At 60.4% G+C, this 19,941-nt stretch overlaps 1 protein-coding gene across 9 annotated transcripts in view; it reads left to right on the forward strand.

Moving 5' to 3' along the window:
- Window positions 1–19,941, forward strand: part of PLEC (plectin) — a 107,169-nt gene that overhangs the window by 22,978 nt on the left and 64,250 nt on the right. For 2 of the 9 annotated variants that reach the window (XM_020804468.3, XM_020804469.3), the window contains exon 1: window positions 5,645–5,787. The exons of 5 other annotated variants lie outside the window; for them this stretch is intronic. In XM_020804468.3, the coding sequence (XP_020660127.3) occupies window positions 5,697–5,787 (91 nt within the window). In that variant the 5' untranslated portion in view covers window positions 5,645–5,696. Of the gene's footprint in view, window positions 1–5,644; window positions 5,788–9,830; window positions 10,106–19,941 lie in introns of those variants that run through there. 2 more of the 9 variants (XM_078392080.1, XM_078392081.1) reach the window with 1 other exon arrangement.

A 19,941-nucleotide genomic window follows, 5' to 3' on the forward strand; every position in this document is an offset into this window, starting at 1 on the left:
CTGCTCACCCATTAACCTCAAAGTAGAAGCAACAGCCTCACAAGCCAAAAGGGTTGGTTCCAGCTCTCGGCTACCTCTGGCATCGCTGCTGGGGAGCTGCCCCACCTGGGGTCCCAGAGAATGGCTGCCGGCCAGAGTTAGTCAAGCTTGGCTCGAGGGATGACCCGTCAGACAGTTGGGGAGGCTGGGCCGTGACCCATCTTGACCGATGAGGCTGAGATCCAGGGACTGGAATGAGATGAAGGTTGCTGAGGATGCTAAGAAGATGCAGGTGAAGAGCACACTGGGAATGGTGGTGCCCTGGGATAGCTCAGTGGATGGGAGCACTTGGAGCCAGGAGTCCAGCCTCCCCCTCTGGGCCTCTGGGGGGGGGGGAAGAGCCTGCTTCTGTGTGAGCCACTTGCTCCTGGAGCACGTTCTGGAAAGAGGGGCTGGCAAACCTCTGCCGGTCCCCTGTACCTTAAAAAACACCTCTGGGAAGGGTGGCTGTGGATCAGAGTGAAGGTTGCTGTCATGTCATTCTTAGGGTCAATAGAAGCACAGCCTATCAGTTGGCCTCGAGACCCTTCTGCAAAGGGAATGGTGCTAGACCTGAGGTGGGGAGGGAGGGCCTGGCTGTCCCTTCCGGGTGCCGTCTGATCTCCAGGGCCAGGTGAGTGGCATTCCTGGGCTCTGGAGGAACTTCGGAGATTGTGTTAGACAGTAATCTCAGAAAAATCTTGGCCAACGAGTCCCCTACCCCCGCCCCTGGGAGAAGGGAGGCAGACAAGGGAGGTGGGAGAAGCTAGAGGGGCCAAAGGCTGATAACCAGGCCGACTCCTCCAACCGGTCCGGGGAGGTCTCAGGATGTGGAGGGGGAAACTGAGCGAAGACTCCCTGGAGGCTGGGCCAGGGGTGGAGCGGTGGGCTGGTATGCGGGTAGGTGAGGAAGGCAGGCTGAGGAGCCACCGCCTCTTGGGGTGCAGATCTGGAAAGGTCTGCTGGCTCCTAGAATGTGTGTGTGTGTGTGTGTGAGTGATGCATATAGATCATGGGGGGAGGAGCAGGAGGCTGCCCCCACCCCTGTTGCCTGGCGTGTTGACGCGGTTCCTGGTGCCAAGGGTTCAGAGACACTCATTGCAGAGGAATGCAAATCCAGCTCCCTGCATGCCTGGCCCTTTGATGGTGGGTGTGCTTCTTCCTTCAGACTTTCTTGGCTGATCAGGTCCAGCAGCAGCAGCAGCCGCCCCCACCGCCGCCGCTCCCCCACCCCACCCCAACTGCCACCACCATTGGGTGTGTGTGTGGGGGGGTGTCGATTCAAGCTCCCTTCCTCCTGCTTCCTCCTTCATGGCTGGTGTCCAGTCTGCAGGCAGCCTCCCAGCCCCGAGGAGAGACCCGAGGAGGCCCGTGGCTGAAATGCTTTGCCCTGGGCTCTCAAGATCCAGTTGGAAGTCTTTGCATGGGGGTGTGGGGCAGGATGTGTCCAGCCAAACCAGATCTTGCCCTGCTTCCACACAGGCGGCCAAAAATGTGCAGAATCCACAGAGTGTGGGCCCTCATTCCACCCAGAGGGAGAAGGATGAAAAAGCGGATGGGGGGGGCCCTTCTGCCGGATGCGGCTTCTTCCTGCCCCGGCTGCAGCGAGAAGGTGGGGCCCGTGCTGCCCTTGCTGCCTTTCGCCCAGGCTCCTTGGCGCCGCTTGGCTGGACTCCGGGGAGAGCCTTTCTCTCCCGTAGTCTCCATTCGGCGCAGGGCTCAGCTGCTGGGTCCCTTTTTATCTCCCTTGCTCCTTGGTGTGCCTTTGGCTTGTAGGAGGACCCGTAAATATCTTAAGGGATGGACTCACTGTCCTGCTCAGAATGGCCAGGGCTCTTCAACCGGCAGTTTGTTTATCTTCTCGTGGGGATTTTCTGGATTTTTCCTAAGTGAGGGTTCATTTAATGATTGTCCGGGCATTGCTTTGGTAATTCAGGGCCCTGGCACTCCTAACGAAGCTGCTCCTTGACAAAACCTTGCCTTGACAGAAAGTGGCTCTTTGCCAGCGTGGACGGGGAAGTTGGGCTGCTCCCTAAAGGGAACCAGCTGGGGGCTCCTAAGGGGGTGTGTGTGAAATGCTGGACAAAGGCTCCACACGGGCTCTGCCTCTTGATGGGTCACCAGCATTTCCCACTAAGGGACACAAAGGTGCCTGTCCCTACCCCCCATGTCTCGCTGCCGGCACCTGCTTTTTAGAGCCTCCTGAGATGCAGTGCAAAGGGGAGAAGGCTCGACCCGCTCCTGATGGCCGAGGGTGGGCGGCCTTGATGGCGTGTCCTGGCTTGAGGCCTCTACTGCTTGATATGGGGAGGGCAAGGAGGGTGGGCCCTGGCCCCAGCTGGAGAGGAGGTGGGGTTGCTGGTGTGGTTTGCCAGGCTTGTCTCCTTGGCCCCCACCCCTCCCTGCCTCCCCTGCTCCCTGCTGCAGCCTGCCTATCGTTATGCCAAGCGAGGGAGGAAGAGGCTGTGTGCCAACCTCTTGCCGGGGCCTGTGGCGGCTTCTTTCTGGGCAAAGTGCCCTGCGTTGGGGCTCCTGGGGCCTTAGCCATGGAAGGGCCAAGGGAGGTGAACGACCCATAACCCTCGCTGGAAGGCTTTAGGGCTGGAGGGGGCGGGGGGGGAAACAGGTGCCCCTCCACCCGTGGTCGGAATGATGAGTCTTCCCCTCCCATTCCGAGTCCGGTCCTTGGTCTCGAGGCCAAGGAGCAATTCCGTGTTTGGGATCCAGGCTGGACTAGAGAGACCCCAGGATCCACCCTTGGCTCGGCATCATCTTGAGGGAGAGAACAGAGGGGCCTGCTGGGCATGGGTTTCTCGGCTGGCCTGCCCGCCCTGTCCAAGGGGAGAAGGAGCCGCTCCAAGCAGGCACCTCTTGGGGCAGAGTTGGGGCACCGCCTCTTTGCCCCTCTATGGCTGTTGGCAACCGAGGAGGGCCATCTCGGCGCCCCAGGAGGGCTTCTTTGGCCAGGCCCTCTCTTGACATCATGTACTATGACGACGTGTCTTTGGCAAACGGCGCCACGCTGGAGCCCTGGGGAGTGGACTGGGGCCGCCGGGATGCCTCAGGGCCCTGCCAGCTGCTCCCATAAAAGGCCAGGGAACAGCCTCCTCCAGCCACCGTGTGCGCAAAGTCCACCTGACACCACTCCCCACAGCGTCGCCACGCGTGAGTCACTGATGTACCTGGGACATGGCAGGGACTCTGCTCCCCACGGGGCATGTGGGACCTGTAATGTGATCCCTAGGCTGGCCCCGAACATCGGCAGGCGCACCCTTCTTCGCAAGGGGAGAGTGGCAAACCGGGTGCACCGCCCAGCTGGACAAATTTTGCAGCCGGCTGGGCAGCAGGGCTAGGCCTCCTGTCTCTCCCCTTCCACCTGCCGTCTGCCCGACTGGGTCCCCCCTGGATCCGGCAGCGCAGGCCGCATCGGAACAAGGATCCATCCCAGCTCGTGTCTGATGTCAAAGTTTAGGAACGTCACGCCATTGTCATCATGGAGAGAAAGCTGGTCGGTTGCAGGGCCCTGCGACCCCTGAGATTGCCTCTAAGGACCCTGCTGACCCCCCCACGCCTCGGCCCCCCATGCCCCCCCAGCTACTCACAAGTGCCAATGAGATTCTGCCCAGGGAGCCTGGACTTGTGTTGCGGGGGGGGGGGGAGGCGTTTTTGTTGCTGCTTGCATGAGGACTGGGGCAGCCATGCCAGCCGGGGAAACGGGGGAAGGCAGAATGGCGTGGGGGGGGGAAAGGACAGGATTCTTCTGGAAACTGTTAGCAAACCAGAGAGCGCTTTATAAATACCTGTTGGTCTCATTACTTGTGCATAGTGGGAGGGTGGGGGTGGGAGGGAATGGAGGAAGGCAGCTTGGCACAGTAAAGCTCCACATGGCCCCGTCTCTCTCTCTCGGGCCAGCCGAGAATGGCTCATGTCATCCTTGGAGGGGGCTTGCCTGCCCCCCCCCCGTCCACACACTCAAGTTACACTCCCAGTGCTAGTAGGCACAGATGGCTGGAATGATGACAGAGGCAGAGAGAGGTTCGGCCACAGAGGGAGATGGGGGCAAGAATAGCAGATTGGGGGGGGGGGCTGGCCGGCCATAGTTTTTCCCATTGCAGGAGGAGACGAGGTGACCTTTGGCCTCCTGCCAGGGAGCAGCGCTTTGGGAGGGGGCTCAAATGACTGCCCTCCTGGCATTCTTCTCTGGGAGGATCCCAGGAACTGCCTCCTGCTTGGCTGCAGAAGGCGATGCCCCAGGGACCCGCGTCTGTGTCCGGCACGCCACTCCTCCGCCTGGCAGCCATGAGCTCACTGCTATTCAGAGGGGCCTGTCTCTGGTGGGAGGCGCTACCCCGGGCCTGCTCCATGGGCCACATCGAGCATCAGACATCAGGAGGGCAGATCTGCCTCGGGTCTGCTGTTCCGGGTGAAGGAAGAGAGGCCGGCATGCCTGGCCCTGAGGTGGGTGCCCATCCACAGACTGGATCCCCAGGATCCGTTTTCAGAATGCATTCTCACGTTGCTTCTGATTCTTGGTGATATTCATGGGATGTGAGATGTTCAGTGGGTGGCTTACCACTGCCACACACACACACACACACACACACACACACCTTCTTGCAAGATATTTCACAGCCTGCCAGGGACTGCTGAGTCCTGGTCTGTCAGTCTCCACTACACTGCACTGCCTCTTTATTCTCCAAATATATACAGAGATAATAAAGAAACAGGAGCCTGGCAGTTTGGGTGGGGTGACTGTCGCCCTACCTTCTGGGGCAGCAACGGGGGTGGGGGATGGGGGAGGATGAACCACTCCCCATATTTGCATTAAATACGTGCCTGCCCCAGAAGGTTCAGTCCTTGATTCTGGCCTGGAGGAGGGGAGCAGGAAGGGTGCTCAACCTGACCTGAGGGAACCAGGAGGGCCCCCGCAGGGAAGACGGGATGCTCTGTGGTGTCTGGGCCCCCCCTTGCAGGCTGTGCACATTGAGCAGCTTGTGTGAGAAAGGGCTTGACAGCCCCTTTGAGCCAAGTAGGTGCTCCCCCCCGGGGAGGCAGCAGGGGGGTCGCCCCTGTGGAGGCCCTTGGCCAGGCAGAAGGCAGGCACTGGGTTTGGGGGCACCCAGCGCCAGGGTCCCTGGGCGGGCAGTGGTGGCCCTGTAGGTAGCTGCCCACAGCCCACCCTCCACCCCGGTGACCAGGAAGGGCAAAGAAGGGCCACTGCCCAGGCTGGAAAGCTGGGCACACTGGCCAGGGAGTCAGCCCTATGGGAGCAGGGGCGCAGTGGGTAACTCTTCAAGAGAGAGAGGAGGAGGAGGAGGAGGAGGGGGCATAGGCGTCGGCCTGCAGGGGCCTCTGGCCTTCCCAGGGCTGACCCCGAGGTCAGAGGCCACCGGCCCTCCTCCCCCCTCCCCCCTCCCCCCTCCCGGGCCAGGCAGTCGTGGGTGGCGGTGCCTTTAAAGGGGAGGGCCCGGCAGCTGGAATGTCATTTCGGGGGTTGGCCTGGACGCGCAACCCAGCCAGCGGGCCGGCCGGCCGCCCCCTCCGCCTCTCCCTCCCTCCCTCCCTCCCCACCCACGCCTGCCCGCACCCACCCAGCCACCCACCCACCCCTCATCTCCCCCGAAGAGCCGCGCCGGGCGCAGCCCCCGTCCCGCGCCAGTCTGCGCAGCGCCCGCGCCATGGCCGCCTTCAACCTCAGCCTGCTGCCCCCGAACCCCGAGGAGAAGGACTTCATCCAAGCCTACGAGGAGGTGCGCGAGAAGTACAAAGGTAGGCAGGCGGGCGAGCGGGCCGGCCAGCCAGGGGCTCCCGCGGGGAGACGGGCCGCCCCGGGCGCGCCTTCCCTTAATAGGGCATGCCCAGCGCCGCTTGTTGCTCGGCGGACGGGACGGGACGGGGCGGGAAGGGGCGCGTCAACCTGCCAGCCGGAGGTGCTCCGGCGGGGCGGGCCGGCGGGCGGGCTGGCTGGCAAGGCGGGGAAGGACACGGCGGCGGCGGTCGGGGAGCGGACACACGGTGTGGGGGGGGTGGAGGAAGAGCCGGCGCCCAAAGGGGGGGTCTTCCGTGGCCGGGGGTCGCTGGCGCAGCGCCTCTCCGGCTCGGCGTCCCCCCACCCCAGCCCACCCCCGCAGGGGGACGAGGAGGGGCGGGGGTCGCAGCCCCGGAGTCCGCGGCCCTCTTTCAGAGCTGCGTCCCCCCTGCTCGAGGCGGCGCCCCTTCCCAAGCGAGGGCGGAGGAGGAACTTGAGGCGGCAGAGGGGAGCCTGGACCCCCCCCCGGGGCCTTTCCTCCACCCGCCGCCTCCCGGCCGGCCTGCCTGCCCTTTTAGGGGCCGAAGGAGAGCGTGGCTTCTGGGTTGCTAGCCTGCGGTCACCTTCTGTCCAGCCGGGAAGAAGAAAGGGAAACGGGCTGGGGGGGGTCGGTGGGGGGGCAGAGAAACCGGCCTTTCCCTTCGCCCTCGAGGGAGCAGAGCGCGCACCGGGAGGTTGGTACCTAGTCGGGAGGCGCCCAGCCGGCCTGCATGTATGAAAGAGCGGCAACCGTGTGCGGGCTTGGCGGCGGGGGGGGGGGGGCACAGGTCTGCGAGCGTGAAGGGTCTTATTCAGGGAGGTGGGCGGCGAGGAGCGGGCTTGGCGGCAGGCGAGGGTCCTTTGCCTTGGGAACGAGGGAGACCCGCCAGTGGCGGCGAGGGGGTGAAGGGGCCCGGCCGGGTGGGGCAGGGCGAGTCCTAGCGAGGGGGGGGGATTCCTGCGATGCCTCTTCGGCCTGGGCTATTCTGGGCCCGCCCTCCTGTTTAGGCTCTGGCCCCTCCCCTCCCCGCCCCACCCCGCCCCTTCGTGCTGCCTTCCTGCGAGAATGAGCCGTGGGGGGCGGGGCGGGAGGAGGAGGAGGAGTCGCCGTCTTAGGCCCCGCCCCCACCCCACCCCCGCTCCGGCTGCTCTTGGGGCTTCCCCGGGAGGTTCCTGCCTCGAGGCTTTGGGCGCCCCGCCGGCAGGCAGGCAGGCAGGCTGGGGAAGGTGGCCGCTGGCCCTCACCCAGGGAAGGGGAAGGCGCGCGGGACGTGCTCGGGGTGGGGGTGGGGGGGAAGGGGCGCCTGGTCGTGGTTTGGTTGCCGGCGAGGAGAGCCGCTTGCGCCCGGCGGAGTTCCTTCTGGCGCGATCGAGGGGAAGGGTCGCCCACGCCGCCCTCCAGGTGCCGTCTCTTTCTCCAGGAAGGGCCGGAGCGGGGATGGGGGGGGATTTGCCCCTTTTGGCCGCTTTGTGATGCTTGCTGCCCTTGCGAGGAAGACTGGGTCCGGAGAAGAGGGTCCGCCTGGCCTCCTCGGAGGTTGTGGGGCCCGATCTCTGGGACGCAGCTTTGGCACCTCTGCTGAGGCCTGCCCCACCCACCGGGGGGGGGGATCCCCGTCTCCAAGGAGGAGGAGGAGCCATCCATTTTGGGGGGGGGTCAGCAGAGGAGAGGCCCAGGGAGGGCCCACCTGCCCGTCCTCCTGGTTGCAAACCAGCTCCGAGAGAGAGTAGGGCTCTTCCCAGGCCGGGGTGCAAGACCCAGGCTGACCGGGATGGGCCGTGCAAAGGCCAAAAGGCGGCGCCAGGTAGCCGTGGGAGGGCAGGGCTGCTCTCCTCGCCAGGAGGGCCCTGAGCGGGTGGGGGTGTTCCTTAGCATCCCGTTGTCGTCAGCCCCTCACACGTGTGCTCCGACCTTTCCCAGGCTCTGTGGAGGTGGGGGTTGCTCGCCTGAAGCGAGGGGTGTGTGTGTGTGTGTGTCAGGATGGAGGATTCTTCCTGTGACCTGGAAGCCAAAGGAGGGCCGTGATGAGCCTTGCATCCCAAGTGGGCAAGACATTCGCCGGGGACTCCATGCTGTCTCTCTGCTGGTGCAGAAGAGAAAGGGGGACGTATGCGGTCATGCGCAGGAGGTGGCCGGCGGGCTAGCTAGCTGGCCGGCCGGCTGGCCAAGAATGCTGAGCCACTGGCTAGGCCCAGAGCAGGAGCAGGAAGCTGGTGATTTATGGCCCCAGTGGGCTGCAAAGGTGGTAGCCGGGACCACGTAAGCTTTGTTTTGGGCCTCTTTGTGGCCCACATGGTGTGGAGGATGGAGAGAGAGCAAGGGCTGTAAAGATCCCGGAGGACTGAGCTCTCCCTGCCTTGGCTTGAGCATCGTGTGTGCGAGTGTGTAAGCCTTTGCCCCCAGAAGCTCGCTTTCCTTCCTTATACCACTCGAGGAATCCCTTCCACCCAGCAAAAGATGAGCCCGTGCGTGGTCGCCACCCCACCCCTCACACTCATCATTTGCCCCAGTGCTGGTCAAGAGGCCAGCCTTACAGAGGCTGGGCTGGGTCCTCCCCCCCCCCCCGCCATGAAAACCCAAAGCATCACCACTGCTGGCCGTGACCTGCTTGGCCGAGGCCTGTCAGGCACTAAGACCCTGCGTGGTTGGGCGGCTGCCTGGGAATCCCCTGCGTGGTTGGGCGGAAGGGGGAGCGGCTTCCCTTCTTTTCCCCAGGGCCCAGCCTTCTCCCTCCCGCCCCCTTTCCCCTGCCAAGCCCTGTCCCACGCCCTGGCCACCAGGAAGAGCGAGTGGCGCCCAGCCCTGGCCGGAATTCCACAGACCCACGTTTGCCGCAGGGCTCTCCTTGGCCCCAGTGCACGTGTGAATGCAGGTTGCCGCCTTGCTGGGCTGTCCTGCTGGATCAGGGCCACTGCTTCCCCACTCCTCCCATCCTATTAGCTCAGAGTTGGCCTGTTCGCCGCCCCCCCCCATCTATGGGCTATGGGGCCACTTTATAGCTTTGGCTAAGAGAGGGTTCCTGAGAAGTGCCCAGCCCAGATCACAGACACCTCGTGCCCCCTGGGGAGAGCCTGGTGCCAGGTCAAAAGGTCAGGGGTGGTCTGCCTCATGGGAGTCTCCCACCTGCCCCCTTGGGCCCTTAACCCGGGCATCCGCATCTGACCCTCGCAAGCCAAAATGAGTCCGCTTGTGGCTTTGAGCAAAGCCGTCTCCCTGCAGGAGTGGGAGGAGGGCCTCCCTGGCAGGCAGAGTGGGGGGGGGGGGAGGGAAGCTTGGCACGCACCTGGTGCGCTGCCCGGGAGGGGAGAGCATTCGGGGGCTGCCCATTGCCCTGCTTTTGGCCACCCACCGCCCGGCCCTTTGTCTGTTGCGTCCGCGTCCCCCACCTGCCCAGGTTGACCTGTCTGGCAGGAATCTGGTAGGCAGCGGCTGGGGCGCAGGGGGTTGTGCCACTCTCTGCCCTCCCCCCCCCCCCGCCATGGCCCACCCACGCTGCCTCTGCCGGAGTCGAGGAGTGGGCAGCGGAGAGTGTGCGGCTCAGAGGGCAGCGGTGGGGGCCCTTCTGGGGCGTTCACAGGACCGTGATCCCACAGGCATCCTCTGCATACGGAGCAGGACCTCCACGCAGTGGACCAGAGGCTGCCTGAGAAAAAGGAGAATGTGGGCCGGGGGGGGGGGGGGACCCTCTCTGCAGTCCTCTGACTCGAAGCCTCCCCGCCCCCCCTCCTCACTGGCACCGATTCGCCCGCACCTCCCCCCCTTCCCCGCTGCAAAGTCCTGGCGCTTGTGCTAGTGCCGCCGCGGGGAGGGGAGCATCCGCAGTCTCTCTCCCCCCCCCCCACTCTCTTTCCGCGCTCCTCGGTGCCAAGTTAGGACCGGCTGTTTCTTCCTCCGCCCGCCGCAGGACCGGGGGCAGCTCAGCGGGCGGGGGAGGGGAGACTCCGGGCTGGGCGGCGGGAACGGGGAAGGGACGGGAGGGGAGGAGGAGGACGGGGGGGCGCCTCCCCCGCCCAGAAGTGCCGCAGTGGCCTCGCGCGGGGCCGCGCCGCTTCCAGCTCGGGCAGGGGACCGGCCGCGGCCCGCGCGCTGATTGGCTGCCCGGCCGCCGGGGGCGGAGCCTGCCCGGCCCCACCCCCACCCTCCAGCTGGGTCGCTGGACCGAAGAGGAGGAGGAGGACGCCGGTGTGCTGGTGGTGGTGGTGCTGCGCCTTCGGCCCCTGCCTCCCCCCCCCTGCACCCGCTCGCCGGCGCCATGGACACGGCGCGCTCCATCCAGCACGAGATCAGCTCGCTTAAAGGTACCCCGAGGGGGGCTGCGCTGCGCTGCGCTGGGCTGGGGGGGGTCATCGTCGTTGGGGGAGAAGGGCCGGGGCGGGGAGCGCTTGCAGGGAGCGGCGCCCCCCCCCCTTGGGCAGGGGCTCCCGGTCTGTCACGCCCGGGGGCCGCCTTCGGCACCGGTTTGCCCCGTTCCGCCTCCGCGGGCGCCCTGCGCTGGGCCCGGGCCGGGGAATCTGCGCGGTCGTCTTGCTTCCCGAGGAGGCCCCCCCCCCCCCCGGCCCGGGCCCGGTTCGGCCTTGTGGTCCTTCGCTTGGGCCTGCCAGGGCGGGAGGCTCTGGGGCCCCAGTTTCTCCGAGAGAAGCCCCTTCTGCCCCCGAAGGTCCTGGGCGGCTCCCTTCGGGCTCCCCCACCCGCAAACCTGCTGTGGCCCTGCTTGGCCCCTCTCTGGCCGGCCGGTGGGAGGGCGAGGGTTCATGGAAGGCTGAGCCCCCAATGACCATGGAGCGTGGGGGGGGGCAGGGGCGGCGGCGGGGGGGGGGGTTGAAGGCGAGCAGTAACTGGATGGGGGGCACGGATCCTGGCCGCAGGAGCGCATCCTGCCCACCAGCAATCAGGGTCGAATCTAGGAGTGTAAAGCCGCCCCCCCCCCGGGGGGGGGTGCATTACAGCGGGACACACATCGCGATGGGAGGGTCCACGAGGGGGCTGGGATGGGTCTCTGGGTGCAGGGAGTGGGTGGTTCTGGCTGTGGTCAGGAGGAGCGCTTGATGGGGGGGGGTTTCTAGCTGATCCTCCAGGTTTAGGGGCAGTCGTCCAGAGACTGAAGATATAAGAGGGCCAGGCTATTGTTGCTTTCCTGCTGTTGAAGGAGGAGGGAGGTGGTCTAGACAGAACGCCCCCCCCCCGCCCTGCCGCCCCCCCCAGCACCCCTGCTCTAGCCAAGTGCATTTGTGGGGCCCCTTGCCTGAGTGACATGTTGCTGCCCTGCTACTCGGTCTTCTTGCTCAGCTGTTGGGTTGCGTGTGGGACCTTGCGATTGGGGGCTTCCGTGAGGGCTTCATATGGGGTGGGGTGGGTGGGGTGCAGGCTTTGCAAGTTGTTGCGGGAGCAGCTTGAAGTGCCCCTTCAGGCTCGGGTGGAGGAAGAGGAGTGTGAGTTGCTGGGGGAGGGGGCCACGATGGGTCCTCCTGGGAGGTCTTTGGAGACGTCCCCTCACCCCATTGCTCAGCAGAGAGAGCTCACCTCCTCTGAATGGGGAGGAGGAGGGAGGGAGGGAGGGAGGAGCCCAAACCGTCACCCTTGGGCCTTCCGACCCAGCCGGCTTCCCTCCTACTGGCAGCCGCAGTGGCTCTCCCATCTCTCGGGCAGGATTGCTTCCCATCTGTGCCAGCAGAGCCCTCGGTTTCTCCTCTGAGGACTGAGCAGGCCAGGCTTCTTCTGGTTTTGAAATCAGACCGTATTGCGCTGAGGGTGGAGGGATGGTGGCATTTCCCACATGGCTCGTCCCTTGTGTATGGTTGCCCCCGTCTTCCTTTTGCCAGCAGCTCATGTGAGAAATGCTCACACCCTTGTTACTTAAATGCAGTAACCAGACAACCATGAATGCAAGCAGCTCTCCTTTATTAAAGAGCACTTTTGCAAAAGCGGGTGTCCTAGCTGGGTAGGCACACCCATCAGTACAGGTCGCATGATATTTATCCCCTACTCCCGGCCACAAGGTTCCCTCCCTTGTTTCCCCCATTGGTCTCAGTACTCCGGTACTCTGGTACTCCGAGGTGTGCAGCCTTTCCGCTGCGCCTAAACCGATCCCAGGAAGTCCCGCCTCTGTTTACATCCCCTCTTTTCCTAGACCCCTGGTCCTTATTTACTTCTTTCCTTATTTGGTATAGGTTCCCTTTCCTTAACCTCCCTGCGGTCATCCCAACTGACCCATTAAGTTTCTTCCTTGTTAACCCGGTCTTTTCACTTAATCTTTTTGTCAGTACCATGGGGCACCTCCCATATCTGTATGTTCTCTTCTTGGCTTCCCGGATCTCTCCTAAAATTCCTAATGTCAACTACATAGTAATTAACGAAGGCATGCACTAATTGGTTACAGATCCAATCTACTTTATCATGACGCCTCGACAAGACCCTGCAGAAGCAGCCCCGATTCCTCTATTTCTCACGCTAGGCACTGGTGGATGTGCAGCCGTGCCGAGGGGCAGAGAGGCAGGCAGCCGGCCAGCCGGCCAGCCTGGGAGAGCGAGGCAGGCCTGTGCCTGTGCATGAGCAGGCCAGCCAGTCAGGAGGAATGGAAGAGGTCCAATTGGGCCGGGGTGGGCAAGGGTACCCCTTGCAGCTTGGGCACTGCTTGGCCAGCCAGGCGCCAGGAAGGTGCTTTTGTGCCAGCCTGGCTGGGTTGCCCATTAGAAGAAGCCCCTCCCGCCTGCCCGCCCGCCCGCCCTGTGGCCTGATTAGTAATCCCAGGGCCTCTGCCACTCCTGGCCTTCCCGGCTTGGCACACGGGGGGGGGGCTGTCCGGCTCCCCTCGCAAACAGCCACCCCTTTGTTCCCAGCTCAAAGTGGAAATCCCTGGGCAGCCCCTTTGGGAAGCGCTTGGGAGGCAGGGTGGGGGCAGGGGAAGCCCTCTCCTCCCTCTTCCCCCCCCAGCTAGTCTAACTAGTCGAACGTCCGGGGGTGGGGGTGGGGGTGGGGGGGACAGACTGTGGTTAATCTTAGGTCCCCCACACTCCTTTACCTCCATCCTTTGAGGAGTCCCAAACAGGGCAGTGTGTTGCTTTTAAAGAAAGTAGCTGGGGTGTGTGTGTGTTGAGGGGAAAGAAGCCCTTCCATGGCCTACCAGGCCCCCTCCCTCTGCTCCTGTCCCCCCCCTTTTTATTTTGGCTTAGACTTTGCTTGCTGATCCAGCTGGTTCCTGAGTCTGTGCGCCATTTATGCCTGGCGGAGTGCGGGCACCGTCCTTGGCCAGTCGTCAGCGCAGAGGGAAGCGCCGAACCCCCTGCCGGTTGGAGATCTCTCTCTGTGAGCTGGAGGAGTTTGTGCCATGGGGAGTAAGATTTTCAGCTTTAGGGGAAGAGCGTTCTTACCTTTGGAAAAGGCAGAGAAGGGCCTGAAGGAATGGGCAGACACTCTTCCCCCCCCCCCCCAGAATGGAGGTGTTTGGGGCAGGGTTTGAGGTAGCCAGGAGTGGCGGTTCTGGGGCCCTGAAGGGCCAGCAAGCCTGGTGGTGGGGTTAGCAGCCTCTCTTCCTTTTCTGGCTTGTCTCTCTCTTTTTAGGGCTGGTCTTTCTTCCTTTCTTGTCTCTGAAGCACTGCTGAAATAATTTTTCACCCAGCAGTGGGCCACGTGAAGAGCGCTGGGGGCAGCTAGCCTCGGGTCTTTTGTAGCCCATGCGGAGGGGCAGAGAGGACATCGACGTGGGTGTGAAGGTGTTGCTGGCTCTTCTCTGCTCTTGCAAAGGACGGAGTTGCTGCAGGAGCCCCTTTTCCTGCCTCCGCTTTGTTCTGCCAGCTCCACTCCACAGTCCTGTGAAGTGACTTTCAAGTAACCCAGTTCTCTGTGTAGCCAGGGTGACTTCACTTCTAGAGAGGCGGGTCGTTGTTTCTTTCTCCATCATACTTCAGGCATTCTCAAGAGTCACAGAAATGTTCCCTGAACTTTAATAGGGGAAGAGCAGGACGGTAGCCCAAGAGGGGTGTCTGCATGGGATGTGGATGCTGTGAGTTTTCCGCCATTAGCTGCTACCTCTCTCCGTATCTCGCGGCGTGGCGTGCCTACCAGGTGGTTGGGTTTATCCATCAGGGTTGGCTTCAGGCAACCAGTCATGATTCCACCACTTTCGTGGAGTGCTCTGTCTACCTGTCTGGTAGGAGCTGAAGTCTCTACCACTCTGAGCTGGCGTGTTCGCCTGTGGACTAGCAGAAAGCCCAAGCTGCAGTTCCTGGTCTTTGTGGTTGTGTCCCTCAACGGGTTGCCTGCTGATAGCTTTGGAAAGATATGTACTGGTTCTCGTCAAGTCCTGGGGAAGCTGCCCGAGGGAGGCCTCAGGGCACGGGGTCTGTTGGTGGCGCCTGCTGGCTCCCAGGCATTGCTGGCATGGAGGAGGGCTGCAGTGGTGGCAGGCTGCTTGCCACTGTTTGAACTGGTTCCAGGTGCTCAGCTTAGCTGATGCTGCTATTCTGTGGCTGGTGCAGGGACCTTTTTTGGTGCCTGAGCATCCATGGCTGTGGGAGGTGATGGGGAGGCACAGACAGCAGTCAAGTCCATTGCAGGCCAAAGAGCAATGGGCAGGAGCTGCCGGCGGCAGGGTGGGGGGTGGGGCTGCTCTTTTGTCGGGAGAGCGTGGAGGGGAAGAAGCCCAGGGGTGCTGAGAAGACCCTGCGTGCAGGGACCCAGGGAGGCAGAGGCTCCCTTTCCCCGTTTTCGCTCTCTGGCGCAGCTGCTGCTGAGTGTTTCTGCTTCTCCCCATGTCAGACCCTCCAGTGCCCCCCCCCCCGCAGCTTGCTGAGGGAAGGCAAGGAAAGCAATTTGGGGACTCTCCAAATTGCCCCATAGATTGTTTGGTGAGGCTGCACTCCCGGCTACTTTCCCAATCTTGCTCTCATGGCATTCGTTTTAATCGCCCCCCCCCCGCCATCCCACGTCTTCACTGACTTGGCAATACGGCCAGCAATTCCACCCCCAAAGGAATTGTCTGTCCTCTGTCCTCCTCTCTCCCCCCCCCATCGTCCTCCTTCATTTGTGGTTCCCCATTTGGAGCAGGGAAAGTGTGGGAGGCAGGAGTAAGGGAGGGATTAGAGGTAGGGTTTGGGCTGGCTCCCGGGTGTGTTGTCGAAGGGCAGATTGCACTGCCTTCCTTGGCTTTGACCCAGAGTTCAGCCCCGGCTGGGGGGTTAAGCCCTTTGTTGTTGTTTGGGGCTGTCAAGTTGCCAACTAAGGACCCTGCAGAAAGCCCTGCTATTAATCATCCCTTCTCAGATCTTTTAAACTAAAAGCGCGGGGGGGGGGGGAAGTATGCAACTCCCAGTCTATTCACTTTAGTTTGCAATGAGTCTTTCTTTCTTTCTTTCTTTCTTTCTTTCTTTCTTTCTTTCTTTCTTTCTTTCTTTCTTTCTTTCTTTCTTTCTTTCTTTCTTTCTTTCTTTCTTTCTCATCATCTTGTGTACTGTTCAATTAGTGCTGGGCTCTTCTCTGGGCATTTGACATCCAAAGTAAAATTAACATAAAGAAAACATTAAATAATATACTAAGAAATAACTCAGCAGGTGTAAACAAATACACAAACAGCTAATAAATCAAAGAAAAGCCAGGCACTGACAAGATGGGAAACATCACTACAGCCGGTCCATGGAACGTGAAGAGAGGATCCTCTCAAAGGCTTGGGTGAAACGCCTTCTCTTGAGCATCCTTTTGTACTCGGCGAGGGAGGCGGACCTGGTGAAGCTCTCCTGGGAGCCCGTTCCATAGGGATGGGGCCACCACTGAGCAGGTTGCCTTCCTGGCCTTCCATGGCATGGCAACCCACAGGGGCCTGGCCGGAGAGGATCGAGTGGTGAAGGTTGATGTTTTTTAGAGAAAGATGCTCCAACTTCAGGCTCTAGAGAATACACATGTTTGTTTGTTTGTTTACAGTATGTTCACCCCACTTTTCTCCTTAAAAAGGACTTGTCTTTCTGGAGGCCAAAGGTATCTGTAAAACTCTCCTTCAAAACCCCACTCCTTCAAAATGAATTGATTTGTTTCCTTTCAAGGTTTTTTAATTTTCCAGCTTTCACCTCTGTACATAATAATCAGAAGTACCAAGGTATGGATGATCTCAAGCTTCATATCCAGTTACTCTAAAGGATCTTCGCTAGTTCCTTTATTGCTGCCCTTCTAAGTCTCAGCCTTCTTTGGATTTCTTGTCTGTGTAATGACTGAACCAAAGTACGGAAAATCTATAACAACTGTGGTTTCTCTATTGGCAACGTTAAAATTACGCTCTGAAGTAATCATCTAAAATTACGCTCTGTAGTCAGCATCTTAAAAAGCAGAGACATCACCTTGCCAACAAAGGTCCGCATAGTCAAAGCTATATGGCTGGACCATAAAGAAGGCCGACCACCAAAGAATTGATGCTTTTGAATTGAGGTGCTGGAAGAGGCTCTTGAGAGTCCCCTGGACTGCAAAGAGGACAGACTATCCATTTTGAAGAAAATCAACTCTCAGTGCTCACTGGAAGGACAGATCCTGAAGCTGAGGCTCCAATCCTTTGGCCATCTCATGAGAAGAGAAGATTCCCTGGAAAAGACCCTGATGTTGGGAAAGTGTGAAGGCAAGAGGAGAAGGGGATGACAGAGGATGAGATGGCTGGACGGTATCACCGAAGCGACCAACATGAATTTGACCCAACTCTGGGAGGCAGTGGAAGACAGGAGGGCCTGGCGTGCTCTGGTCCATGGGGTCACGAAGAGTCGGACATGATTTAATGACTAAACAACAAAAGTCATCATCTTTGTCTTCCAAAAGTTCTACTGTAATCTTGCTTTTGCTCTTTCCTTTTGAATCTTTCTTGGGAATCCTTCCAGATCTGTTTTATGCCAGTAAGGGTGTCCTGTGTATACCTTAAATGGTTGCTATTTCTTCCACCAATGTTTACCTCTCTTTCATCTGAATCTAATCCATTTTCCCCCTACAATGTCTTTTTCATACATATTGAACCATAAGTGAGATAAAATGGATCCTTGTCTGACGTGTTTATCGCTAGGAAACCATTTGACTCTCCATACTCTGTTGTAGTGAGAGTTTCTGAAGCTGTTTCAGGATGGTCACTCATTTCTTTTAGAACAATTAAATGCAGCTTGTCACAATTCACACAGTCAGAAACTTTGCTGTAATCTATAAAGCACAGGCTTATCATTTTCTGGAATTCTTTGTTAGACTCCAGTAGCCAGCAGATATTTACAATAGGACTTTGAGCGCCTTCTCTGAATCCAGCTTGTACACTGGGCATTTCTGGCTCCGCTTAGCCCTGTGCTCTTTTCCTGATCCAAATTACCTCTTCCTTCTACAAAAGGTGGCCGACTTCAGTAGTATTCTTGAAGCCACCCCCGAACTGTCCTACCAGAGGAGGGCCTGCTCACTGAGTGCCCATCCTTGGCAGAGAAGAACATGGCACAGTGCCTGCTGACCTGCAGAGGTGCCCCTGCTCAATTCTGAGGGCAGCACCTTCCATTGGCACAAGAGAGCTTGCAAGGATAACGGGTGTGTCTGTGTTTGCCCCTGCTCCCTTGGTCAGAGCAGATGGTGTTGGGTGAGCTGAGCCAGCTTGTGGCCAGAGTTTGCTTGTGTTCAGCAAGCAAAGGTCCGTGCCGTCTAAGGAAAAGTGCTTTGAACAGTAGGCAGAGAAACCCTCAAGGAGGGGGTGAAAGTGGGGGCCTTCTGCAGCCAATTCTGCCCCCCCATGGCTACTCTAGCCTCTCTCTCAATGTAGGTGTGATGATGGCACAGGGCCAGAGGCTTAATCCAGCTCATGATGATTTGCGGGGGGGGGGGACAGTGGGAGGCAGGCTCCCTATTTAGCTCCAGTGATAGCAGTGGGATTCCCTGCTGGCCAGCACCATTTGCCCCTCTTTGGGGAGGGAGGGGAGTCACAGGTAACAGCCCTCACCTGTATTCCTAGTTTGACCAGGTGGGGCAAACGTGGGGCTGGAATGCCTGGGGTTGTGGTTCTGGAGGTGGGGCCTCTTGAATGGGCTCCCCTCCCCTGACCTGGCCTGCACAGATCCCTCACCATGGCCGAGGGCTCCTGCTGGAGGTCCCTCCCTCTCCTCCTTCCCTGGGGGGTTTGTCTGAGACGCTTTTAAGCCCCACCGCACATCAGACCTTAACTTCTGCCTCTCCCCCCACACATCCAATTCCGCAGGACTCGTGGGCCCCCACCCCCCAGGAGCACCCACCCCACAGAGGCCCACGGCCCTTGTGTGTGTGTGTGTGTGTGTGTGTGTGCATGCACGTGCTTTACGCTCCCCCCATGGAAGCTGCCCATTTCCAGAATTGTGCCTTTCACTGGGAAGATTCCTCCGTGGTCCCCCTCCCACATCCACTCCCACCCTCGGCCGAACTTTAACTGGGCTTTCAGTCCTGGTGGCCTTGGGTGGGGCAGGACCTTTCCCTTACCTGGGGAGGGGCAACGGGCACCCTTTGTTTGCCTGGGCAGCGCCTGCCCACACCTTAGATTTGCCTACAGGTGTCAAGAAACAAGCGACCATCAGTTTGGTTTACGTTTCTTCTGTGTCATGGAAAATGGAGCATTTGGACCTCAAGGCCCGGTTCTTCCTGAAGACTCAGGACACCCTTCTGCCTTCGGCTGCAGTAGGAAACTGATTGGCTTGCTTGCTCGAGGCACCTGTTCCTGCTTGATTGGTGGGATGGGTGGGCAGAGCAATTTGTGTACTATGTCTCCCGGGATTGAATGGGTCGATTAACAGGGCAGTGGAACGGAGGGGCGGTCCAGGTCCCATGTCATCCCTCTAGGGTGGGTGGGTGGGGCAAGGATGCATCCTGCCGGATGGGGCTGCAGGCATTTCTCAGCTTCTTGCTCCAAAATCCTTTTCCTTCCCTTTTAAAAAACAAAACCTCAAAACCAACTGCCATCAAGCTGCAGCCTTTGCAGGGCTTCTGTGAGGTTTTCTGTATGTGAGATATTTAAGGAGGCATGTATTTATCACCTGCCCACAGTGAATTTCCACCGACCGAGGAAGGATTGGAGCCCAGGCCTGCCAAGTCCTCGCCTGTCGCTCCATCAACGACACCCACATGGGCACCACGGGCAACCGTACCCGCCTTGGCCCTTGCTTTTCCAGGCCTCTCTCTCGGTGTGTGGGGGGGCAGCCAGTTGGAGGGCCCAGCCCAGCCCAGCCCGAGATCCTCCTGGCTAATGATTAGCTTGCTGAACCTCCAGCAGTGGCGTTTTCCTGCCAGCTGCCGTGGGTGCCTTTCCCGCCCTCCTGCTGTTGCCACCACCACCACTTGGAGGGTGTGTGTGTGGGTGGGAGGACAGGGGCTCTCCCCTGAGATCTGGGATGTCGCGGCTGGCTGGCGCCCCCTGCTGGACGCCTTGGCCACTGCCAAGGTCAAGCTGCCACGTGTCTTGTGCCTTCCCTTTCTGAACCTACCAATAATACTCTGGGCGGAGGCATGAACAGAGCAGGTATGCCCTCGTGGGGTCCAGGTAAGCGGGGGGGGGGCTAGGAGCCCTGGAGGGAAGGAGTCCCATCGAGCGAGCCGGGAGGTGGGTGCCCATTTCCTGTGCCAAGTGGGTTGCAGTCCTCCCTATGTGTTGCGGGGGGTGGGGAGAGAGAGGAAATCCTCCCCTGATGAATTGCACACAGTGCATACACCCTCTTTTCTGGGTGTGACACTGTGACGCTGCTTGGATGTGAGAAATAACGGGAAGGCTTTGGGATGGGGGGGGAGAGGGCGCTTCCCTATCTACTGACTCCTGAGGCCGGGTTGCAGGAGAGTGAGTGGATCAGTCGGGACGCAGAACCTTTTGCAATCCTGGAAGCGATATCAGAAAATTGTGCTCCAGGAACATGTACAGAAAGCTCTTTCTTGTCCCTCTGTGGCCCCAGCTAAGGTGAACGCCGCCTGCGCCTTCCTCTCCCTCGGGATGCTCAGGGAGCCTTGCAGTGGGGAGGGGAACCGCCTTTCGGGTTTGTGAGGCTGGGTGGGGCAGCCATGTGTTGGGGGGAGGAATTGGACCAGCAGCAGGCAGAAGAGGGAAGTCCTGGACAAATATTGACCTTGGCTGTCAGCCCAGGACGTGGGGGCGGGGGAGCCAGAGAAAGGAGGTGCCTTGGATCTCGGGGGG

Source organism: Pogona vitticeps, chromosome 4 (genome assembly GCF_051106095.1).
Source record: "Pogona vitticeps strain Pit_001003342236 chromosome 4, PviZW2.1, whole genome shotgun sequence".
NCBI lineage: Eukaryota > Metazoa > Chordata > Lepidosauria > Squamata > Agamidae > Pogona > Pogona vitticeps.